The sequence below is a fragment of the Miniopterus schreibersii genome, assembly GCF_964146895.1.
Source record: "Miniopterus schreibersii genome assembly, chromosome: 1".
In the NCBI taxonomy this organism is placed as follows: Eukaryota; Metazoa; Chordata; class Mammalia; order Chiroptera; family Miniopteridae; genus Miniopterus; species Miniopterus schreibersii.
The window spans coordinates 184,081,821-184,107,995 of NC_138101.1; the positions used below are offsets into that span (position 1 = coordinate 184,081,821).

The 26,175-nt window shown below is 41.6% G+C and overlaps 1 protein-coding gene across 3 annotated transcripts; it reads right to left on the reverse strand.

Moving 5' to 3' along the window:
- Positions 1-646: 646 nt before the first annotated feature.
- On the reverse strand, positions 647-26,106 carry VIPAS39 (VPS33B interacting protein, apical-basolateral polarity regulator, spe-39 homolog). 3 transcript variants are annotated; one of them, XM_081143535.1, is made up of 20 exons: positions 26,086-26,106; positions 22,609-22,701; positions 21,860-21,962; positions 19,997-20,143; positions 18,899-18,937; positions 18,494-18,558; positions 17,705-17,761; positions 14,937-15,029; positions 14,422-14,455; positions 13,580-13,682; positions 12,044-12,071; positions 9,146-9,219; positions 7,115-7,190; positions 6,537-6,671; positions 5,661-5,702; positions 5,234-5,323; positions 3,789-3,875; positions 3,044-3,133; positions 2,293-2,397; positions 647-1,688 (listed from the first exon to the last, which is right to left on the reverse strand). In XM_081143535.1, the coding sequence occupies exons 2-20, from the start codon at positions 22,699-22,701 to the stop codon at positions 1,668-1,670; spliced, it is 1,482 nt and encodes a 493-aa protein (XP_080999661.1). In that variant the 5' UTR covers positions 26,086-26,106; the 3' UTR covers positions 647-1,667. The 3 variants fall into 3 exon arrangements, with proteins under 3 accessions (XP_080999661.1, XP_080999660.1, XP_080999662.1); XM_081143534.1 differs by lacking the exon at positions 26,086-26,106 and adding an exon at positions 25,951-26,075; XM_081143536.1 differs by lacking the exon at positions 26,086-26,106 and adding an exon at positions 25,801-25,847 and having other exon boundaries at positions 649-1,688.
- Between the last annotated feature and the right edge of the window lie 69 nt (positions 26,107-26,175).

Genomic DNA, 26,175 nt, shown 5'->3' on the forward strand with positions numbered 1-26,175 from the left:
CCTGGAATTGCAAAGAGGACTGCAAAGTAGAGGAGCAAGAGTTGGAGTCCAGTCCCCTAAAAGCCAGATTTCTCAGCATTGGCATTACTGACATTTGGGGCTGGATAATTCTTTATTGTGGAGTCTGTCCTGTGCATTGTAGCATGTTTAGCAGCACCCCTTGCCTCTATCCATTAGTAGCACCATCCAGTTGTGGCAACAAAAAATGTCTCCAGACATTGACACAGGTCTCCTGGGGCGCATAACTGCACCCGGTTGAGAACCACATTGCGTTAAAGCCTGCTGTGTGCCTCTGTACGAGCATCTCCCATGTCATCCACTCCAGTCACAGGAGATAGAATTCTACAAGCTTGGAGAGACTCGTGCCCTCCTGTTAGAGATTAGGGTAATGAGATCAGAGAGAAGGGACCCACCGGCATCACACAGCTAGTCAGTGGTAGAGCCGGAACAAGAGGCCAGGCCTTTTGATCCCCAGCTGAGGGCTCCGTTAACCACACACCCCGCTTTCTCTAAGTATCAGTGCTCCATAACCTGACACGTGTTATAGGTTGCTGAATGCAGTCACTGAGGCAGACGGGTAGTGGTCCCAAGAGATCGGGCAATTATTTCTTCATTTCGCATAAAACCACCAGAGGGAAAGAGAAGGCACCAAGGAAGAAACAGCTTTATTAGGACTCTAGCATGTTTGGGGAAACCCAGTCCGGTCACTGAGAAGAGAGGCCAATATTGGTACAGGGCAGGAACTTAGCATTACAGAACATCCTCTTAAAAACCAAGCATGAAACTAAAACCTCCATCTCAATATCCAAACAGTCAGAAATGCTGCTGAGCTTAGCCCTGGTGGAACTTCTAGAAGCTCCTAGTGACATAATGAGATCTATGCACAAAGGGAGAGCTCCAGTGCTGCTGAATCTAAGCTCCATACAAGTGTATGGTCTGGGGCAGAAGAAGGAGAGGAAATGATAAAGGGGATGTTCTCGTCACCCACACAAGGTCATCTCAGTCTGCAGGTGAGAGAGGAACCACAAGTTTTTGAACAGTGGCTACACTGGGGCAGTGGAGGGACACTGGCTGAAGAAACACAATGTCTGGGCCACCTGTCATAACGGGAGGGCTCTGTGCAATCTGGTGTGAGGGCACCTCCAGCAGGTCCTGGCCACACTGGCACCCCTTCCTGAGGCCCCTGGGAGACAGCCATTTTGGTTCTGTTCTGACTTCATTCACAGTAGAATTGCCAATGTCCAGCACCAAGTCCAGGGTCATAATTAGCTGAGAGGAACCGAGTGGTCCACCTATGACACCTGCATCTCTTAGTCTAGGAGACTTCTTTTGCAGAGCAGTCATTTTTCTCAGACCAAGAGATATCTTGCCCAATATGGACCCAGTCTAGAAATGACTCCCACCTTCACGTGAGCACCAGGTGGGGAGAATCTTTCCCAATAACTGAAGCTTTAGACCTTGGCCCTCAGATGATGGCCCTTGGACAGAAGATCAGTCCCAAGCTGTCTGTGCCCAGGCACTGGTTTCTGTCCCAAAAGTAGCAGGTGTCACCTGTTGATAACAGGACCAAGTGATGTGCTACAGTAACTCTCCCAGATGACAGCACACTCTACTTTCACAGGCAGGAAAGGAAGAAATGAGGCGGGTCTCAGGGTAGCTGACACAAGTTAATTCTTCCATCTGACTTGCTGTGGAAAGAAGAAAGGGTGCTCAGTTTACACTGATCCCTGCAGAGAGGTCGTAGGAGTGCAACAAAACAAGGCTCACAGCTAGAGACTGGGGAAGAGAGGACTGGAGGGGGAGGGGGGAAATTCTTTACAATACATGGTGGAGTTCATTATTCAGATATGAACTACACACCTCTTCTGTATCTCACAAGCCTGAGTCTGGGCATTTATTCTGGTTCTGCCATCCTCAGGGCCAAGATTCACTAGTTTCCGATGACCTGAGGTAGGTTCCAAAACATCTAACAGGGAACTAAGATCAACGTTAACAGAAAGCTCTACAATTTCATGCTACGAGAGACAAGCGGCTGTGTTCCCCAAATTGCTAAAATCTATTTCACCCCCTTCTTACTTCCAGCAGGTAGGTCATACCCACCCCCGGGATGTTCTGAATCTGTAACATTCATTTCTATACTGCCAGTAGTTAGATCCTCCTACCTGCTAGGTTTAACGACTGTCAGAGAATTACAGTTAAGTCTCAGCCAGAGTCCCTTATATACACTTGATGCTACTTTGTGAACTGTCTGTCCCCCAAGACTGCTGGAGAGGGGGAGCTGCAGCTGCTCACCAAGCTGTTGAGAATGGCATCGATCTTCTCCTCCTCTGCAGATCCTTTGTCCACCTTACTCCTGTACGCTAGCAACTGCTGCCGATCCTTCAGGTCCCGGCAAGTCTGTACACCAAAACAGACAAACCATAAAACCCCCATCGGCCTTTTCTATGAAGGTCTTTTTCTTTTGTTATTCCCACTACAAGCCAAAGTTCAAGAACAGGCTGGATGGAAACCCTGGCCCGTGTGGCTCAGTTGGTTGGGCGTCATCCTGTGTACCAGGGGGTTGCCGGTTCAATTCCCTGTTGGGGCACATGCCCGGGGTTTGCTGGCTCAATCCCCGCTGGGGGATGTGCAGGAGGCAGCCAACTGATATTCTGCTCTCACATCAATGTTTCTCTCTCTCTCTCCCTCTCCTTCTCCCTTCTTCTCTAAATCAATAAAAACATTTTTTTAAAAAGAGAGAAGCTGGATGACAGTGGGGCCAAGCCCCCACAAAACTTCATGTTGGAGTGAAGTCTACAGAACTCATGTGGCTTGATTCAGTTCTATGAGTTCTCCAAGTGCAACAAATTTATAAGAGCCAGAAACCAGTCAGAGGGCCAGGAAAATAAGAGGAGTGCTGGCCTCCAAACTAACCCTTGCCAGACCATTTTGTCCATTAAGTCAAAATTGATTGCAGTATCACAGGACCCAGGACAGAGAATATCATAATCCCCCACTCTCCAATGAGGGTCTAACTCAGGGTTCTTATTTCCTGGGGACTCACATCAATGACGACATCGTGGCACTTGAACTTGGTAGCTAAGTTCAATTTTGTGTCGACATCTTCCACTAGGTTGACATACTCCTGTAGTATCTGTGGGAAGAGGTACTTATTAATGATTCCAAAAACCTCTGAAAAGTAGGAAAAAAATCCTAAAGGCAAAAGAATTCGTCTACAACATCTGATATCTACAATTCCCATCACCAACCACAGGACCAGTTCTGCAATGGGAAATGAGATGGACCCCAGGAAGCATTCCGCACTCTCCCAGGAAAGAAGGGAAGAGCACGCTCCTCCATATCCTAGAGCTGCACAGCCATGCCAGCAATGGGCATGCTCCAGACCTGATCCAGCACTGATGGGCATGCTCCAGACCTGATCCAGCACTGATGGGCATGCTCCAGGCCTGATCCAGTGCTGATGGGAATGCTCCAGTCCTGATCCAGCACTGATGGGCATGCTCCGGACCTGATCCATTGCTCCCTGATGTCCCTTCTCAGGGAGTTCTCCTTTGGTATCATTTCAACAGTATGGCTAAACACAGTGGATGCTCCTCAGAGAGGGCAGATTACTTCCAAAGGGCAGAGAACTTCTCTCCTTGGCTGTCCTATCTCAAGACCCAATACAGCCATTATGTTGCCTTTAAGGGAGGAACAGAACAGGTCATGTCTCCTATCACTGGCCAGTAAGAGGCTACAAGTTAGGTCTCCTAAAGATCCTGTTCCCAACTCTCTTTAGGAGCTGTTACCTGGACAGGGGCACTGTTCTTGTGTAGAATTTCCACAACCCGATGGAAGCCAATGGGTGCTCTCTTCTTGGTGTAGCCCAGCCAGTTCTGAAAAAGGAAGATGGCAGTTATAGCTGGGCTGGAACGAACTCAACACACTTTGCGCTCGTCTCCCTGCATCTTATGGTCAAGCTAGAATAATGTGGTGGTGACAGTGGGTGGACTAGGATGGGGGACAAGGAAATGAAGGGAGATGAGTTTTTTAGAAACATCAAGAAACTTGAGAGGGTGTAAATGAAATAAGTAATTTACTTAACCACACTTGTGGTATGAATTTATCTGGAGAGAAAAATCCTATCTTCTACATCTTTACATTCATATTAAGACTTTTTTGTAAATTCATGAGGAAAGATCTGGAAAGTACCCATCAAACTTTTAATGGCAAAATAAAACCAAAAAACTTTTAATGGCATTTGCTTTGAGGGAGTGAGAGATAGGATTAGAAAGACAATGGAAGAGAAACATCACTCTTCATTCTTTATACTTTCATGCAGTGTTTGATTTGGACACAGGCACGTATTGCTTTGGTAGTTAATGTAGCTAATTAAATAACGGAAAATTCTCAAACCTATAATAAAAAAATCAATATTTAAAATATCATCCAGTAGCCCTAGCCGGTTTGGCTCAGTGGTTAGAGCATCCACCCGTGGCCTGAAGGGTCCCAGGTTCAATTCCAGCCAAGGGCATGTACCTCAGTTGCAGATTCAGTCCCCGGCCCTGGCCGGCGCCAAGCAGAAGGCAGCCAATCAATGTGTCTCTTTCACATCGATGTTTCTCTCTCTCTCTGTCTCTCCCCCTTCCACCCTCTCTGAAAAAGCAATGGAAAAAACATAAAAAAATATCCTCAGATGAGGATTAAAAATAAATAATAATTTTTTAAAATAATAAAAAAATGTCAACCAGTAGAGACGTGACAACCAAATGTAATGCAAGATCCTTGATCTGATCCTGAGAGCGAACCAACAAAATCAAACAAAAACAGCTCTAGGAAACTAATTTAAATACAGGCTATATATGATAATAGCATTCCATTAATGTTAAACTTCTTGAGTGGTTACAAAGGAGAAAAATGCTTAAGTATTTAAGGGGAAAGTGTCATGATATCTAAAACTTACTCTTAAATCGTTCTGCAAAAGAAAAAAGCGTACTTGCTTTCTCTTTTCCTACATATCTAGAAAAAGAGAAAGCAAATATAGCAAAAATGTTAATAAATTAGTGAAGTAGGTAAAGGCTACTAGCGTTCACTGTATTATTCTTTCAACTTTTCTTTAGGTGTGAAATTTTGGAAAATAAAAAGTTGGAGGAAAAATTTAAGCCAGTTACTAGAACTTGAGATTCCCACGAGCCTGGGATAACAAAATGACATGTCTAAGGCATGAGCAGCATGGACAGTTCCAGGGACCCACCTTTGTGGTAAAGAGGGCATCTACGTCATGCCAGGCCCGGAGCTTGGCGCGAGCAGCCAAGGCAGTCAGCACATACTGTTTATCTGGGATCTAGAAAGCAGAGACCAGGGGAATTTAAGGGGAAGTAGAAATGCACCAGGGGAGGTACTTGAGAGTTCTGGAAAAGAGAGGCAAAATATACCATAGTGTTGATTATGCTCCTTAAAAATCCGTAAGTCTCTCAAGTCACCAAGAACCCCTTAATTTCCAAGCCCCAACACTGCGGCAGGCATTCAGTTAAAGCTTATCTTATTTCCCACAAACACTTTCCTTTCTACCTTTAACCTCAGGATCAAGAGACTTACTATGCAGGGTTACAAAGCAACATCCACACCATGTAGTTACCCTGATACTACTTTTACCAAAGCACAGACCAGTTTATAGCTACCTTAAATGTCTTCTTCAGGTTGACCGGACTGCTGAATGTCCCCTAGGATAAAAGTGGAGAAGGAATTTTAGTGTTACCGACTTTCCCAAATAGCACCCCATCTCCCATCTTCTATTGTACTAACTAGACTTTCTACATTTTACTCTGTAACCATTTAAACCCAGAAATTATTTTAAGAGAAAAGCCCCATTGGGTCTAATCAGACATTACTGCAACCCATCTTAACAAGACTGGGATAATAAGTATGGTATTTTTCCCAATTTTATGCTAATCCAAATGTCCACTTTTGATAATTAAATTTAAAAAAAAGTGTTCACCCTGGCGAGTGTGGCTCAGTTGGCTGAGCATCGTTGCATGCACCGAAAGATCGCCAGTTCAATTCCTGGTCAGGGCACATGCCCAGGTTACAGGTTCAATCTCCGGTAGGGGTGTGTGAGAGAGGCAACTGTTTGTTTCTCTCACATCAATGTTTCTCTCTCTCTCCCCCCTTCCTCTTGCTCTAAAATCAATAAAAACATATATATATATATATATATATATATATATACACTTTAAAAAGTGTTCAAATATCCAGTTACCTGATACCCTGCTGTTCTTCTGGGTCAATCATTTATATTGAAGGGCCTTTGAGCAGAGACTGCTGTGGGGCCAGTACTGGTGAGAAAGAAAGTGCTATGCTACAGGCCAGCTCACTGGAAGCCATACAAGCCCTCTCTTACCTCCTGGTTCACCCCTGCTGAGGGCCAGGAAAGCCTCCAGGTGGATTTCCAAGAACTATACGCGCCCATTGTTAACAGGGTACATCAAAATACTGACTTCGAACTATGTTCCTGTGTGCAGCGAGAGTGTGTGGGGTCTTCCCCATGTCGCCTGTACCTCGGGCTCCGTGTAGTGGTAGAAGCAGGAGTAGAAAAGTGTCGTCACTAGTGGCATGTTGAGGATGGAGGCTTTGCGGGGGTGCTTCCGGAAGATCTCAGTCTGTCCCGCTGCTTCTAGATGGCGATCATTTGCCTGCGGCAGAGGGAGCCAAGTGAGAAAAAGAACAATGTCCATACAGTAGACGCAGAGAGAAACTTCTACTACAGTAGCTGGGTTTCCTACCCAAGGAAAGAGGCAAAGGAAGAAAAAAAGAAACTGCCTAGGATAACCCAGGGGAGTTTAAAAGCCATGAAATGATGACAGATCCAAGCTGGATGGTGCAGACCACCAGTGAAGTGGCACTGAAGTGGGAATTCTGGGATGAAGAGGGAATACTTCCAGGTTAAAGGCAGGTGAGAAGAAAGGAGGCTGAAAATAATGGCAGGAAGGGGCTATCGCAAAGAGGGAGAAATGAAAGGCTTTTAGAGACTGTAACAGGAAATGACACATGTGGGCAGAGCACAGATGTCTCCCAGATGCTGAATGGCACTGAGCTTTGGCACTGAAGCAGAAAACACAGATATGAGGAGTCTAACCTCAATAATGATCTGACGTTCCAGGAGCGTGTAATGGTCTTGTATGTGTGCAGAATCTTCTGCTGAAAAAGGCAAACTGGTAGAGGGCCAGAAGGTTAGTGCCTCTTTCTCTACTCAAACAGGAAACAAACCAAACTAAACCAAACCACCACTATAAGCATAAGAGGCTCATGGTGCTTCATAAATCTGATCTCAGTTCACCTTTGGAGTATCCATAAAAGGCAGAGAGAGAAAGCAGAAAACAGAGTAGACTTTTGGCTGGGATTTTGCATTTAAGGTTTTTGCCAACTGAAGAGGGATCCTGAAAGTTGACAAAATATATACAGCCATTAGTGACTTTATTGAGGAATGAATTAGAATCCTCTCATTGTGGGTGTTGTAACAATTGGAGAAAGACTCCCTTAGTTAATGAGTGAGCCCAGCCACCTGCCCATCATTTACATCCCAGTGAAGCACTGTGGTTTGTGTCACTTCTTAATGTCAATACTTAACTCTCCTTAAGAGGCACTTATATTTGTGAGCCATTTTTTTATTGCAGAGTTTTAAGGTAAAATTAATTACATGGCAGGGTAGTATGTTTGTAGATTGGTAAAGGTCTCAAAGATCTCCACAAATGTCAAAGGTCGCATCTTCAAGACTACATTATATTTTTACACACGAAGAAGTTGAGGGAACAAACAGTGTCTTACCTAAAAGTCACATGGCAAGTCATTGGGTAAGGCCAGAAACAGAAGCCAGATTTTTTTTTTTTTTTAAATATATCTTTACTGATTTCAGAGAGAGGGGGAGAGAGAGAAACTGGTTGATGAGAGAGTCATTGATCAGCTGCCTCCTGCATGCCCCCAACTGGGGATCGAGCCCACGACTCGGGCATGTGCCCTGACCGGAAACTGAACCACAATCTCCTGGATCCTAGGTCAGTGCTACACCCGGCCAAGCCAGAAACCATATTTTAAACTCCCAGTTCACAGATCTATCCTTCAGAAACTGTGGCCTTATTCCCCTACTCCACTCATTCCAGGAAAAATTCTGAAATTCAATTACACTATCCCAGATTAAGTGTGAGCCACAGCCAGTTTTTAGAAGAGATAAAGGGAGACAGCAGGCAATAGGTCCCAGTTACTTCACTACTCTAACTTTTCTCTTTGCTTACCAGAGGCCATAAGATATACTCAGTATTTGATTTGATAATGTTAAAAGTAAAGATGGCATTAACATAAACAAATTTCTAAATGTGAAACCTGGAAATCATGTCACATGAGGAATGATTGAAACAACTGTGAACACTGAGCCTGGAGAAGCAAGGTCCACTGGGGAAACTCTATACCTGCCTTGAAAGATACAGGGAAGCAAGATTCAGCTCAATATAAGGAAGCACTTTCCAATCACGAAGGTTGTCCAACAATAAAATAAGCTACTTCCAAGAGCAGCAAGTGCCCAATCATTGGAAGAGTAATGTGTGGGAATAGTTTTTACAGTGACTTATATTCTGGGTCAAGGCCTGTACAGAATCAGTGGTTCTTGGACTTTGAGTTTTCAAGAATCAGTAACATTGAAAATAATATATGAAGTAAAATGTTGTCCATTTTTTATTTTAATACATATGGTCATAAAAAAGAATTATACATTGGGGAGAAAAGGGACATCTGTAATATTTTAAACAATAATAAAATTAAAAAAGAAAAAAAGAAGAAAAAAAAGAATTATAACCAATTTTACTACTATAAGCTGGGGAAGGGTAGAGGGGAAAAAAATCCCAGAATAAAAGGCAGTCTTTCAATTAAATAAATGCAGCTTTAGGAAAAAAACTCTCTACATTGTCTTTATTTTTCTTAATTTATCACCAATCAATGAAAATTCTACTGGGAACTAGTATTTCGAACCACTGAGTAAGACAATTTTTGATGATGCTTGTATGATCCATTGTGTTAGCCTTTCCCTTCAACTATTTATCCATTCCACCCTCTTTTAGTCTCCCCATTCCAACACATGAGAGTATTTATACTTAAAACATTTCTCCCCCATACTTACCCAATGCAGGTCTTAAGAAATTCTTTTCGTTTCTCAGGGTCCTGAATGCTCAAGTGCTCTCGATACTGGGACAGCTAAAAAACACAAAGAAAAGCTTTGAGCTAGTTTGTCTCCTCAGAAAGGGGAGGTAGCTCCCTAAATAGAGTGACTTAAAATCACTCTTTGGGTGTCTTCCTGTGCACCAAAAGTTACAGGTTTGATTCCCGGTCAGAGCACATGTGGTCAGGGCACATGAATAAAACAACTTATTTAAAAAAAAAAAAAATCACTCTTTGGTTTATCTGCAATTGCAATATGTAATATGGTAGCCACTAACCACATCTGGTTGTTTACATGTAAATTCAAATTATTTAAATAAAAAGAAATTCAGGTCCTTAGTTGCACTAGACACTTTTTAAGTGCTCAAGAGGTACATGTGATTAGTGGCTCCCACATCGAACAGCACAGATATAGAATATTCCCATTATCAGAGGAAGTTCTATTGGGTAGTGCTGACCTACAATGAAGCACTAAGTAGATGGAACAGTTAGCTTTACTCTGAAAATTGGCTTTAGTGTCAGTATTTAACCAAAACCAGCTTTTGCTTCCGCCTTAGCCTTCAAAAGGATGAAGTTTAGCTAAATGCCTACTTCAATGTTATTTTTGGCATCCTTGACCTTGTATATGATCAATGGTAGCACAATCCTACAAGTAACTATCAATGTCAGTAACATAAATAGGGCCTGTCATTCTGACTCACTGTTGATAGCGAAATAGTCAATTCAAATACTATAGGTTTTAAATGTAACTCTGACAGAAAATCTTATGTGCTTTGTATTTTAAATTCTAAAAAATAAACTGAAGTTTAAATAATGCAATAATGATGATTATGAAAGCTGTAATTTTATATATAGTTATTAAAAACTTCCAAGAGTTAAAAATAAACAGATTAACAGTTAATATGAATATTAAGAAAATGAATTGGCTTTAGGAATGACAGTATATCCTTTTAGAGCCCACAAATGTGTATAAGAATGTAAATGATAATATAAAACAGAATAACAAAGCCCTGACTGGCGTGGCTCAGCTGGTTGAGTGTTGTCCCATGCACTAAAAGGTCACTGGTTCGATTCCTGGTCAGGGCACATACCCAAATTGCAGGTTCGATCCCTGGTCGGGGTGCATACAGGAGACAACCAATCAATGTTTCTCATATCAATGTTTCTCTCTCACTCTCTCCTTTTCCCTTTTTCTCTCACTGAAAACAAAAAAAAACCCGTAGTTTTTTTAAAAACTGAGTAACAGAGATTATATTTTAAACTAATCTTTATAAAATATATGGAGTAAAATATTTGTTATATAATCATTTCTAATATTAAAGAAAGTGGCTTTTAAGAGCTATAATTTTTTTGGCCTTAAGTCTTTCAAAAAATCCTACTTGGGAAATCTTCATATTTTATGAGGATAAATTAAAAGCAGACTACAAGCTTTGTCACTTTCAAAGTTTACAAGGTTGGAAAATTCCAAATTTATATACAGCAACATGTGTGATAAATCATCTTCAAACATAATAGAGTACATGCAAAAAATAATAGTTTTAAATAAAAATGAGCCCAGCCGGGCATGGCTCAGTGGTTGAGCATCGACCTAGGATCCAGGAGATCACAGTTCCATTCCCAGTCAGGGCACATGCCCGGGTTGCAGGCTGGATCCCTGGTCAGGGGCTTGCGGGAGGCAACCAATCGATGTGTCTCTCTCACACTGATGTTTCTCTTTCTCTCTCCTACTTCCACTCTTTCTGAAAAGCAATGGATTAAGAAAAATAAAAAGGTTTTCAAAATGATTACTGATTATTTTGAAATTTATATACAGACTGCCAATCATTTTCAGTAGATTAAGATAAAGCATTTTTGAGATTTTACCCTACCTTAAATGTTAAGTACATGTTCCTTTTACAAAATATTACTAAAAAACATTTTCCTGAATTATATTCTGTTGTGCAATCAAGTTTAACATTAATTAAATGTGCTAGCTGGATGTGAGCTCTGCTACCACCACACAAGTGCAATACACTCAAGGAACAATCCTGACACTAACGGTGCTGAGAAATTCTGGCACCCACACTATGGCAAACTTTTAAAAATGGATCACTGAAGTTTTAACAATACAATTAAATTTTTGGTAAATTTTCAGATTTATCCTCATATTCCAAGAGTTCATTCAATGATGGTGAAAATTTGTCAAACATCTATTTTAACACTCAGTCATTGAACTCTCAGCCAAAATGTGTACTGAGTGTACCACCAGCTTGACCTCTCTTCCCTCTTGACATGTATCTGGTTTCTTATCCCTCTTAGCTTTCAATATTTTTTTTTTAATTTACTGATGTGAGAGAGAGAGAGAGAGAGGAAGGGAGGGAGAGAGGGAGACAGAGAGAGAGAAACATCCATTTTGGTTTTGTATTTATTTATGCATTCACTGGTTGGTCCTTATATGTGCCCTGACCAGGGATCGAACCTACAACCTTGGCATATCGGGACAGCACTCTAACCAACTGAGCTACCTGGCCAGGGCCAACATTTTGTTTGGTATCAGAAGCCAAAACCCAAAAGCTCCTACAAACCAGGAGTTGAAAACAACTACAAACAACAACAACAAAATTACAAATTGATGAGGCCAGTTTTCATTCATATTCAAAAAAATACTCATTTACAGCCCAATCGAAAGAATATATATAAAAACAATAAAACAGTACATCATTTGGACTAAGTTTTCAGGATTCCCAGATGTCTCTCTCTTCTGAATATAATCAATACCAGTGGAAAAGAAATAGGTTCAGTCATTCTGGGATCCTGGAGACTGGGTTTGGCTTAGATTTCTGTTAAATAAGTCCCCAACTGAAACAAAGGCCACACTTACCGCAAGCTCCTCTGTTCTGTCTAGGAACCTGGGAAGAAGCAGAAGGGAGCAGGCCATTTTTATCTATTGACATGTGGCAGCATAACCTCACAAAATAAGACGACCGCTCTAGGAGAACACAATTCAAACTCATTTGCCTCCATATGCAAAATAAGTCCTTGTCTTCTTAAACTTCCTCCCACCAGCAACCCTTTGAAAACACACGGTGGATCAGCTATCATTGTTCCCTTGATCTTTCTAGCTGAGCAAAAGAGACAAGAAGGCACTACAGGGCACTAATAACTCTATAAGGTAAATAGGGCTGATGGGAAGGCTCAGAGCTTCCACAAAACATTATTAGCCCATGGTAATGTCATAGATTCTTTGAGAAAGAGTAAAGTACTCTTCTTCTCTGCCAACACTCTTGAACAGATTTTCTACACTATCCTCTCATTTTCATGTACAGTGTGCGATGTATCATCTCTCCCAAAAGGCAGTAAGGCCTTGGAGAACAAGGACTTCGATGTTCTGATCCCTTCTTACTCTGAATGGTCCGCTGTAATTAACATCATGCTTTGGCATAGAAGTGATGCTTAATAAAGCCTGCTTGACTGGGAAGGAGGGAAGGAGGGAAAGAACAGCCTGCCTCGGTCAATGTGTCTTCTGAAAACTCATGGCTAAACCATCTGTAATCTTGACCCTAACCAGGTGACCTTTCCCCACCTTAGTCTTTGGGGCAGCTCATCACTGTGCTGGAGTCACAGGTAACTGGAGTTACCCTAGGCCACATGTCAGCCTCAACAGAGGTTCCAACCCCTTCTCTGACACTGAAGAAAAAACATAATATACACACATTTTAACCTAAAGGTAGAAAATAGTCCCTACTGATTGGAAGGATAGGAAAGGAAAACATGACAGAAGACACCCCTTCCCCAGCCCCCAGCAGATATTCCTACCGCTTACCTCTCCACCAATCCAAATCCTACCCAGTCTCTAGGCCCTACTCCAGTCCTAACGTCTTCCATAGGGCTGTCCTCAGGTATCCTGACTGAAAATTACATTTACTTCTTCTGCTCTCCCACTGCACTTCTCACTACCATCACTGGGGCCCAAGTAATGAAAGATACCTTTGTTCTAGATCTTCACTGTAAAAACGCTTACCAAATAGTAATACTACAGGCTAGGCATTATGGAAGTGCTTTACACAACACTAACTCTTTTCATCTTCATAATGATCCTGTGGGGTAGGTATCATCACCTCCATTTTACAGATGTGAAAACTGACACTTAGGCTGGGTAACTTGCTCAAGGTCACTCTATGAATTAAGGGTGGAGCCAGTATTCGACGCAGGTGTGTCTGACTCCAGAGCCTGGTTCTGAACCACCTGCTACACTGTCACCTTATCACGGCCTGAGGTGAGTTATTAGTTACCCCATCACATTTCCATATCTTGTCTAATAAGCATTTCCAGAACAGTGTCTCCTTTCTTTGTATTCCCCAGAGTGCTTTGAACAAAGTACTTAATATACTTTATTGACCAGAGGATCAGTTCTTACCTGAAGAGATCTAAAAGCAGCTTTTGATCGCCTATTTCCTTAAGGAAGTGAATGAGATGTCTCAGGGCGACCTGTCGCACCTCTAGCTCTCGGAAGAGGACCTCTGACAGGCAGGAAGAAGTCAGGTGGAGAAAGAGTAAAGCCTATTACTTAAGTGTGAAACGGCCTCCCTACTCGCACATTCCAAACGTTAATTCCTCAAAGTCAATCAGAAGCTAGGAATGTTTTTTTATGGTACCCATCCCTGTGACTCAATCCACCATCAGGCCTGGCCGGTCGCTCAGTGTTGGAGCGTCAACCTATGAACCTGGAGGTTATGGTTCAATTTCTGGTCAGGGCACATGACCGGGTTTCGGGTTTGATCCCCAGTAGGGGGTGTGCAGGAGGTAGCCAATCAATGACTCTCTCTCATCATTGATGTTTCTCTCTCTCTTCCTCTCCCTTCCTCTCTCTGAAATCAATAAAAAAATAATAGCTTTAAAAAAAGAATCCACCATCGACACATTCCATGGTTCAGGGCAACTCTTAGCCACCGCATGAGCTTTCAGTTCTCACCAATCCAAACATAAGGCACTTAAGCATCAACTCTGACTTCCTCAAACCAATGCAGCCATGTGTGTGCCCAGTAAATAGAGGGGACTTTGTAGTTAATGTAGTTATCACACTAACAGAATACGACTGCCGTCAGAGATGTGAGGTGTACTCTGAGGTCTCAGGCCAGCCCCACGTCTCTGAAGTACACTTGATGCTGGTGAATTCTGGTATAAAAGCCACAATGCCTTCCTCCCCTCAAATATAACAGACATAGTGCTGACTGAAGCCTTCCCTCAAATCATGCTCACCTTTGCTCAGTGTCCTCTTCAGGAATATCAGAACCTGGAGGGAAACGGAACAAAGAATGTATTACCCTATGCAATCTTTCAAACACAAAGCCCAGCCCTGAGCACCTGATGTCTAGGAATGAGGTCAGCAACTCATTAGGCATCTTTGCAGATCCCAACAACAGATTTCTCTACGTAATGGAAAGACAGGTGGTGGACATCTGGAACTGAGCTGTGTCTTGGGAGTCCACATGCCCATGCTCATACTGGCAAGAGATACCTCCCTGCTCTCATGGCTCTCCTCCCTCAGACTATAGTAGCCAACCTACTGCTTTCTTGGTTATAATGAAGCATTCCACACACAATGCATGTCCTACCAGCTGAGCCTTAAAGCACATATTACTGAGAATCCTACAAATCAAAAGGAAATTCAGGATCTTTACTTGACATTTAACCTAAAATGTTAAAGTCTATTCTGATTGGATTTTCAGAAACTAATGAAAACAATTAAACAACAAACAAAACCCACAACTCACTGCGGTAATGACATTTCCATCGTGCATGCTTACTGCTTCTTCTAGGAGTTGTAGCTTGTCCTGTAAGGAGCGGAATCTTTCTAGTGAGCAGACCTGGCAGAAGAACAGAATTACTGTGCTGGGAAGAAGACCGTTTGCTACATTCCCTTTGTCACTGGATACTGAAGAATGAGCAAGGAGAGGAAATGTCCCCAAAGAAAGCTAGTTTATTTTTACACTGTGGTCCCCACCACACCCTCTCTAGTCAGCCTTATGCCCTACATGTCATTTCCTGAGGAAGTCTTGCCAAAGTCAACAGGTAGAGATGACTTCCTCTCTTTTTTAGTGAGGTATAAATTACATACAATAAAATCTACCCTATTTAAGTGTATAGTTCGGTTAGTTTTGACGAGAATAGAATTCCATGTAACTACTACCACAATCAAGATACAGAGTATTTCCATCACCCCAGTAAGTTTCCTTGTCTGCTTTGATGTCCATACCCTCCTCCCCTCCCATCCCAGCCCTGGTAACCACTTATCTGTTTTCAGTTGCTAAAGTTTTGCCTTTTCTAGAATTTCAGAAAAATCAAATTGTACAATATGTACTCTTTAATATCTGGCTTCTTTCACTGAATATCATGTTTCTGAGATGAATCTATGTGCTGTGATGAGTGTTAGTAGTTTGTTCCTATTTACTGGTAAGTAGTTTTCCAGTGTACAGACATACCACTATTTATCCACTTAGCTGCTGATGGATATTTGGATTTTCACTTTGGGGGCTACTATGAATAAAGCTGCTATGAACATTTATGTACAAGTCTTTGTATGGACATGTTTCCTTTTATCTTGAATTGTAAATGTCCAGGCATGAAATTAAGTGAATGATTAACTTTGTAAGAAACTGCCAGACTATTTTCCAAAGCAGATTTACCATTTTACCTTCCCGCTGGCAGTGTTCCAGTTCCTTCACATCCTCCCAATATCTGGTATGATCAGTATTTTTAAGTGTAGCCATTCTAGTGGCTGCATAGTGGTACCTCACAGTTTTAATTCACATTTTCTTGATAACTAATAATGTTGAGCATCTTTTCAAGTGCTCACTGGCCATGCATGTTATTTTTTTGTGATACATCTGGTCAAATCTTGTGCCAATTTTTTACTGGGTTATTAAAAATAATTATCCTTTATATATTCTGGATGAAAATCCTTTATAATAATTATATTTTGCAAATATTTTCTTTCTTCTATGGTTGTCTTTTCATGTTTTTAAGTGCATTCAAAGAACAAACGTTAATTTTGATGAAATCCATTTAATCATCTTTTTCCTTTTTTTTGTTTTTGTTTTTGTTTCGTGTGTGTGTGTATCCTAAGTAATAAATCTTTGCCTAACCCTAGGTCAGAATGATTTTAATTTTAGCATTTACTCATATTTAGGTCTATGATCCATTTTGACCCATTAGTTGTTATGATGTCAATTCTCCCAAACTGATCTATAAATTCAATGCAATCTCAAAATTCCAGAGCCTCTTTTGTAGACATTGGCAAGCTAATACTAAAATCTATATGGAAATAAAGAGGATCTACAATAGCCAAAACAATTTGAAAGAGAAAAACAAAGTTGAATGACTTAAATTACCTAATCTCAAGATTTACTACAAGGCTACATAATCAAAACTGTGGTAATGGCATAAGATTAAACAAATAAATCAATGAACTAGAATAAAGAGTCCAGAAATAGACCTACACATATACAGTCAATTGACTTTTGAAAAAGGCACCAAGGTAATTCAATGAAAAGGATAGTCTTTTCTAAAAATACAGCTGCACCTGGCTGGCTTGGCTCAGCAGTTAAGCATCGACCTATGATCCAGGTTCGATTCCCGGTCAGGGCACATGCCCAGGTTGCAGGCTCAATCCCCAATAGGGGGCAGCCAATCAATGACTCTCTCTCATCATCGATGCTTCTGTCTATTTCTCCCTCTCCCTTCCTCTCTGTCTAAAATGAATAAAAATATATTTAAAAAATTAAAAATAGCCTTAGCCAGTTTGGCTCAGTGGTTAGAGCGTCGGCCTGGGGAGTAAAGGGCCCTGGGTTCAATTCTGGCCAAGGGCACGTACCTCAAATGCAGGCTCGATCCCTGGCCCCAATCAGGAAGCGTGTGGGAGGCAACCAATCATCAATGTTTACTCTCTCCCCACCCCACACTATCTGTAAAGCAATGGAAAAAATACCCTGGGATGAGGATTAAAAAAATAATAATAAAAGTAAAAATTAAAAATATAATAATAATAAATAAAAATAGACCTGCAAGGAACGGAGAACTACATGAGAAAAAAAAGAACCCCAATCCTAACCTCACACCATATACAGGGTGGGGCAAAATTAGGTTTACAGTTGTTCATATGGAAAATAATAATTAATAAATAATAATACAAGAATAAACTGTTTCGCATATTCATAACTATAAACCTACTTTTGCCCCACCCTGTATAAAAGTAAACTCATAACAGATCTCTGACCTAAACATAAAAGATCACTCTCATTCTTAAAAGTACTTTTGCCTCTCATCCATCACTCTTTTCCTATTACCCTATCAAAGTAACACTAAACTCTGGAGAATCTCAAATTTTGCAGCTGATTTTCCATCTTAGTGAATTTATTTTCCTTCTGAAAATCATTTCATTTGACCAATCAAGTTGAAGAGAGGTCAAGAAATCCTCCCTGCGTGAACAGAGTCCAGCTTCCTCCAAAATATCCCACAAGACTTCTCTCTCCTGTGTCCTTACCTTGCCCTTCCGAAGGCGCCGCACCGTGTCGCTGGGGCTCCAGTCATTGCTGTAGTCCTGGAATATTAGCAACACATGAATCCCAAGAAGTTAAGGTATCAGAATTATCAATGTGCTAGCCCCTCACCTCAAACTCACTGTCTTAGTCCCTAAAGAGGAAATATTTTGTGGGAGGGAATAGATGGAAAAAAAAGAACTGGGATAGCCTTGTTCGGAGTTTCTGAAGGAACTAGAACAGAGTAAATACAGGCAGGAAGAGATGAATCAAAGATAGAAATAAACCAATTGACAAAATCAGTAACCCTATGCCTACTGATTCAGGACTCCAACTCTTAGATGTAATCAATCCCATTTTTGAGATTTTAATTAATAGCTATGCCAGCATAAGGAAGGAGAAAGGCATGTTCCTTTTCTGGAATTTACAATATAGTTTCTTCCTTATGAATCAATTTGCTTTTTTATGTGCTTCATGGGAGTATGAGCTTCACCAAAGTTTCCAGACGACACTGATGATCAAAAGTGTGAAAGTACAACCTTCAAAACACAGCATAATGGGGAAGGAAAGTGTGCTTGGGCTAAATCAGAAAATAGATACTGTGAGTCCAAGTTCCACCATTTACTAGCTGTGAGACCCCAGGCAAGCCCGAATGTTTAGAAATCCAGTTTTCTTATCTATAAAAGGGGGTAAAATAACAGGTGCTCAAAAAGTTGGGAAGATCAAGCAAGATAATGTACGTCGGAGCACTTTAAACTGTGTACAGTGTCAAACCAGTGTAAAATATAACTCACCTTATATTCCCCCTTGGGTCTCCCCAGCTCTGGAGCATAGCTTTTGGCAGGTGTGTCTGAAAGAGCTGAAAGAGAACAGGCAGCTGGTTCAGAAGGACACCATCTTCTTGTCATTCCTTTCCTTGACAGCTTCCTTCTTGACTTATAAGCTCCCAAGGTATTTTTTAGGGCCCCAAGTAGATCTCAGTTCCTCCCCAAAGCCAGTATCCCTAGAAGTTACTCCTTTCCCCTGTAAATGGAATCTACCTCCTTCTCAATATCAAAAAATTTCTCTAATAATGATGATAGATTTAAGAGAAATTTCATCAAATCATCCAATTACCACTTTTCTCCATGACTCTCCAGACTATAACCCAGATCAGTACCATCTCCCAAAGTAATCAAGAAAAGAGGGTCCATGCCTACCATCAGAAAGGGACTGGAAACTTCCAAGTCTAGTTCTCCCTAAAGATAAAGAACACATGAGGGCAGAGGTGAACACAGACCCATTCAGATTTGGTTAAAGATGTAGTGTGTATAAAACCTTATTATGCAATATGGGAAATTAAGGCTTAAAAAAGCTTTTATTCAATTTCAGAAATTTGAGATACCATGAAAAAGAAGTCAGGGAGGAAAATTTTTTAATTGTAACCATTTTTAAGCCTATAGGTCAGTAGCACTGAACCCATTCACATGTACAATCATCACCACTGTCCACTTCAGACCTTTTTCATCATCCCAAACTGAGACTCCGCACCCATTAAACAGTAACTCTCCATTTCCCTCCCCCGCAGCCCCTGGTAATCACTATTCTACTTTCTGTTTCTATGAATCTGACTATTCTAGATACCGCATACAGGTGGAATCATACACCATTTATCTTTTTGTTTCTGGTTTATTTCACTTAGCATAAAGTCCTCAAGGTTCATCCATGTTGTAGTATGTATTGGAATTTTGTTCCTTTTTGGCTGAATGATATTCCATCGCATGTACATTTTGCTTTTCCATTCATTAATCAATGGACATCTGAGTTATTTCTCCCTTTGGCTATTCTGAATGCTGCTGCTATGAACAGTGGTATATAAATATCTGTTCAAGTTCCCGCTTTTAATTGGTATATACCTAGAGGTGGAATGCTGGATCATACAGTTATTGTTCAATTTTTTAATTTTCTGAAGAACTGCCATACTGTCTCCCACAGTGGCTATACCACTCTACATTCCCACTAGCAGTGCACAAGGGTTCCCAACAGCAATGCCCAAGGATAGGGAGAAATTTTGACCTAGGCAGATTTCTTCAGTACCTATCACAGGGTTAATGCCAATTTTATTCACTTCTAGAACCCCAGACCAAGCCCTCTGAATTTCTCACATTTCTCCCACTCTTGATCTTCAACTGCCAGCTCCAAAGATGATTCTTTTTCCCTCAATAATCTTCTCCCAAGGGTAAATAAAAATTATAACCCAAGCACTCTTTTGAAAAAGGAAAAGAAGACTCCCTGTGGCTTTAACCATCACTTTTTACCTCTAAAAAAGCTGGTCAGGGAGTAAGTAGAAGTAGGTTTGGGTAGCTGTGTATAGGAGGAGAAGCTGTTTCGGCTCTTCAGCTGTTCACGCCCCTCATGGTTTGACCCACTATGAGCAGCAGTCTCTTTGATGGACCATGAGATACCTGTGAGATAGTAAGAACCAAATCCGTCATTCTCATCCAAATAAATCCTAGATGACAAGCATTTCAACAAACTCTAAAAGCTTTTCACCAGAGGCTCTGGTCCTTTGGCCGACCTGTACTCCACAAATCAGGTCAGGGAGAAAGGACAGAATCAAATAAACTAATCAACAGAAAAACCGGGCAAAGGAAATGAATAAATGGATCACAAGAAAGGAAATTTAAGTGGCTATTAAACACATGAAAAGATGCTCAACCTCACTCTTAATAAGATAATTACATAAATGAAAAGTACACTGAGATACAATTGGCCCCCTCTAAGACTGGCAAAGATCCCAAGGTTTAATAAGACCCAGTGTGGGCAAGGCTGTGGGGAAACAGGAACCCTCTGACATTGCTGGTGGGAGTACAAATTGGTGCAACCTGCATGGAAGGCAACTTGGCAATATCTATCCAATACAGACGCAAATGCTCTCTGCCAATAATTCCACTCTAGGACTCGATCTCTCATAAAGTCTTCTATGAGCAGAATACAAGGTTATTAGTAGAAAAACAAACAATACAAGATTGGAAACAACCTAAAGGTCATCAACAGTGAACTGATTAAATAAATTATGGAAAATCTATACACAATACCACCATACTGCTACTTAAAAAGAGAGAGGATGAGAAAGCTCTTTATGTACTGATATGAGAAGAAGCCCAAGCCAAAGCATTAAGTGAAAAGTGCAGGGTATAAAGTGTGCTATCACTTGTATAAAAAGGGTAAGAATGCATACTGCTATATGTATTTCCAAGTGTAAAAGAATCTTCTGATGAATGCGCAGGAATCAAGCAATAGCAGTTATTTTTCAGAAGGGCAGGGACTAAGAACTGAGTAGGTGCATGACAGTGCGGGAGGGAAACCTTTTACTGTATACCTTACTTTTGTTTTTAACATGTTTTTATTGATTTCAGGGAGAGGAAGGGAAAGGGAGAGAGAGAAACATCAATGATGAGAGAGTCACTGACCAGCTGCCTCCTACATGCTCCCTACTGGGGATCGAGCCCATAGCCCAGGCATGTGCCCTGACAGGGAATCGAACTGTGACCTCCTGGTTCATAGGTCGATGACACTCAACCACTGAGCTATGCTGGCAGGGCTGCCTTAAATACTTTTTTATTTTTAAATCACATGACAGTATTCCCTATTTGGAAAAAAACACACGAAACTATAACAACATTCTTAAAAATCAGATAGACTCTGCAGAGGTATTAACTGGCATTATATAACCGCTAGGCAGCGAGGCTTGGTGGCTAAAGAAGTCAGTTCTGCCAACCAGTTATGAGTACTTAAGTCAGTAGTTCTCAAATAGGACTGTACATTAGAAGTACTTGCAGTGCTTCTTATACATGGAGGCCCCCTCCACCCTACCCGCACCACCTACTGAATCAGAATCTCTAGAGTAAAGCCTAGGAATCCAATTTTAACAAGCACCCAAATGAATCTAAAATAGACAGCCAAGTATTAGCCCTAGGACAGCAGACCTAGCCACATGGGAACTACTGCTGTGTTTCCCCAAGGATCTTCTCCTAGAGTTAAATCTCCAGACGGGCACATCTGAAAATGGCCTACCCCTTGCTCTTTCCTGACAAGAATTGAAGAGACAAACAAATGGAGCTTTCATCAGTGACAAGAACCCTGAATGTCAATCCCCTTGTGGGGCCTCTCCTACTTACTTCCCACAGGTTCCCCGCTCCAGCTGACTCTCTCCAGGTCGTCATCATCATCATCATCCACGAAATCTCGAAGGCTATTCACTGCCCGCTTGGATTCCTTTAACTGCGGAAGGACATCAGGCAGGAAACTTAGGCAATCGGCAACTCCCACCCTTCTCTTTGAAAACCAAGAAGGCTGAGGAATTGGAACCTGAAGATGGCCAACACTTTCACTTCTGTAACAGAAAGTCTAGCTTGCTAGATATGTCAAGAAAACAAACTGCTTTTTAGCCAACACTGCAGTCCAGTGGCAAAGGAGTTGGGAGGAATCAGAGCCACGTGAGTTCTAATCATACTTCTGGCTATGCCTGTGTTAATCTGAGTGAGTTTATTCACCTCTCCAAAAATGAACATTCCCTCATTTGTAAAACAGACACAAGAAATACAACACTCCAACCCAGTCCATCTTTCAAATAGAATAAATTATATCACATGATAAAAGACTTGATTTGAGGTTTTAGAAAAAGAACAACAGAAAAAAATAATCTTAAGAATATAAAGAAAGAAGGGCAGAGATTTAGTTTTAATAATCCTGTTGCTTTTCTGAGGGCTCTTCTCCATGAACATTTTTTTAAAGATCTAACCCAAAACAATTCTGAGCCTAATGAAGCCCTGGTCAAAAGTCAGGTTACCAAGTACACAAGGGGGAGGAATTTTAGGGGCACTGTAGAGAAGGGTGTGACATTCAGAAACTGTTCACGGAAACTTACCTGTGAGAGCTCATCATCTTCATCATCAAAGGTGAAAGCCTTGAACTTGGAGCTGTTCCAGTATTCCTCCTCATCAACCTTTGTCCGATTCATCTGAAGTGAGAGGAACACCGATGTATGTTCCTTTCCAGATCCCACCGCAAAACTACAAACTCCTCACAGTAATCAGGGATGTATAAGAGAATCTGAGGAAGCGAATACTGAACCTGCCATCAGATCCTTGGGTTCCAACTTTTGCTCCTCCGATAACCCACGAGTAGTCATTCATTCCTACATTACCCACTTTGTTCAAGGCACTCTCTCAGGTGTTGTAAGGGAGATTTTAAAAGTGCAAGACACAGTTCCTCTCCTGGAGGACCCTATGACAGAGCTGGAGTATCAGCATCAGTATGTAGAGGTGATAGTACAAGGCAGGCAAGTGTTCAGAATGCATTGCCAGCTTTGCCTACTACACAAGATCAAGCACAAGCAGATCATAACTGCATTCACGTGTTCAACATGTTATCTACTGAGTGCCAGCTCTGAGGAACTCTTCTGCACTCTGGGAATGCTACAGTGAAAAGAAACTGACGAATATCTTGCTCTCATGCATGCTGTTAAATGCCTGAAAGAATAAAAGCAATTAAAAGTAGCAGAATTATCATGACTGTATCTTCGAATCTTCATTATTTTATTAACAAGTATCTGCCCAAACTTGGGAAGTGAGGGTATGGGGAAAACAAAACAAAACATATAAAGAATTGGTCAACAGATCACAAGTCTTTCATTACTACTCTAAAATTATATTTTAATCTGAAAAATATTTGCCCTAGAATTACAAAGTTATCAATGCTAACTGGATTAGAGCAAAAACTGGTTTAATCCAAGAACTGGGTCCAAAACTTCCAAAGCACCAAAAATAACTCCAGTCTCCATAGTGTCAAATTCTCAAGGACCAGTTTGCTTTTCCTTTCATTTCAATAGCATCTTTCTCAATAGAAGCTTCAGAAAGGCTCATCTTGGCAGCCCTGTTGATTGAGGCTTCTGATGGCCCTTAACATGTTCTACTTTCCCTTTTTGACTCTGTGTTTTTAGGGGATATAAGGATGGCAAAGATATGGTTGGGAATTTTCTACTACCTGATCCCTTCCCATTCTATTGAACCCAGATGTAGCTTTAAAATTCTTTTTGTATACTTAATTCCAGGAGTCAAAACCAAATAAAAAAGTTAGCAGACAATGAAATCACCCCTTGTAGGAGTACAAGTACAGGCTTTGTAGTCAGGTAGCCTTGAGTTCAAATCTTGGTCTCTTCAATTCTGTGCAAACTGGGTAAATAAGTTTACCTAAGCCTTGGAGAAATGATAGCCTACCTACACAGGGTTGCAGTGAAGAAAAAATAAGACTCAGGAAACACCTTAACAAAGTGCCTAGCAGAAAATACTAAACATTAGTTCCTTTTAGTATAGGATGTCTTACTGACATCTTTCTATCTCAGTTTTCTCATCTGTAAAGTGGGCATTAATAATAGAAACCTACCTTATAGGATTGTTGTGAGATTTAAACCAGTTAATACATGCCTGACACAAAATTAATACTCAGTATTAACTTTATTTTTAAATTTTCTTTTATTTTTATTTACTGATTTTTAGAGTGAGAGAAACACAGATTTATTGTTCCATTTATTTATGCATACACTGGTTGATTCTGTATGTGCCCTGACCAGGGATCGAACCCCCAACCTTGATGTAGTGGGCTGACGCTTTAACTACTGAGCCACACCAGCCAGGGCCCTTAACTTTTATTATTAATAAATCATTATGATATCTTGGAAGAAACTAGAAAGAAAACATTTTTAAGCAATCTTAAACATTTAAAAAAATAATTTGATACAAAAATTCTCAGTGGCCATCACAAACGCTGAAGGTGTGCATAGAACATATACTGTAAATGTCTCTGGCACAGGTGCCAATTTATAAAGTACTTAATTTGTCATCCTCAGAACAACCCTGTAAGGTAGGCCTGGGAGATTCCATTTCCATTTCATTGATGAGGGAAATGAGGCACAAAAGGATTAAGTATCAAAGCCACCTTGCTAATTGCTCCTATGATCCTGGCTTGCTGCCTCCTGGATCATTTCCACCCTGACTTGCACGGTCCTTCTATTTTTCACTCTGAGGAAAACTAGGGCAGGTTGTTCTTCACTATAGTAAATAAATATCTGTAAATATCTACAGATAGGCAGAGAATATGTCTAACAAACCCAATAACCCAACAGAGGATTTCTGGACTCTTGTTTTTAATCCTTACCTAAGGATATGTTTCTACTGATCTTAGAGAGAGAGAAAGGCAGGAAGACAGAGAGAAACACTTATCAGTTGCCTCGCAGATGCGCCCCCACCAGGGATCAAAGCGCAGCCTAGGGATGTGCCCTCACCAGAATCAAACCGCAACCTTAGAGGAACTGAGCGACTTGCCAGGGCTGGAATCTTTTTTTTAACCACACAACTTAGATGGGTGCTTGACATCAACTTGCCTGTCTACTGTGAAATCAGAACCTAGATTTACTTGGCAAGTAAAGAGGTAAATATTTAGTGGCTCTAGAAGTTATAAAGCAAGCAGGTACAATTTTAAGAGCGAGAAAGGTGTTTTAACATCATTTAAAATACTTGTCACCTGTTTAGTGAGAGCCCACAAGGGGAGAACAGGAACATGACAAAGGAGGAAAAACAGGGAATTCAGAAAAAAATAAAAATTAAAAATCCGCAACCAGGCCCTGGTCGGGTACCTCAGCTGGTTGAAGTGTGGTCCCAATGCCAAGCTTGTGGTTAGACCCCTGGTCAGGGCAGGTACAAAAATTAACCAATGAATGCATAAGTAAGTGGAACAAACTGATGTTTCTCTCTGTCTCCCTTCCTCTCTCTCTAAAACATCAATAAATAAACAAATCCACAACCAACAGGCTTCCCTGCCTCAGGACATCCCAGAAACCAGCTACTGAGAAGTGAGATTCAGATTCGGTTTCCTCCTCCAGCCAGGCCTACTGGGATGAAGCTATAAACTGAGACCAGAGGCTGAGAGGTAAACTAGGGACAAACGTCCAGGAAGTCACGGATCGACCGCAGCTGCCAGAGCCCGGAGGGTCCTTGGTTGACTAAATACTCGCTTGAAATCAAATGTCGGGGCTTATTCCCAGCTCCAACCCCGAGCGTACTCTGGTCTCCCAGCCCGGGGTTGCTGCGACCGGAAGAGTCAGGCCTGGCGGGTGTCTAGAGACGCCTCAAAGAACAGGAGGAAAAAATCGGGGTGCGAAGAGGCTAGACTCAGCCCGATCCGCGGCCCAAGGAGTTTGGGACACCCTCACCTCTTCCACACCGAGCCCTCCCAATCGGGACCGCGCCAGGCTCTTCCGCCGCTAGACAAGCCTCTCTAGACTGGCTACGCGGCATAGAATAGGGGCGGAAGAGGGTCCTCGCCCGGAGGAGCGGCGAGAGGGCACCTGTAGCCAGAGAGACGCCGCGGGGCATGCTGGAAGTTGTAGTTTCTCTCCGCTCCGGCGTCGGCGCTGCCCGGAAGGGCCGCGGGGATC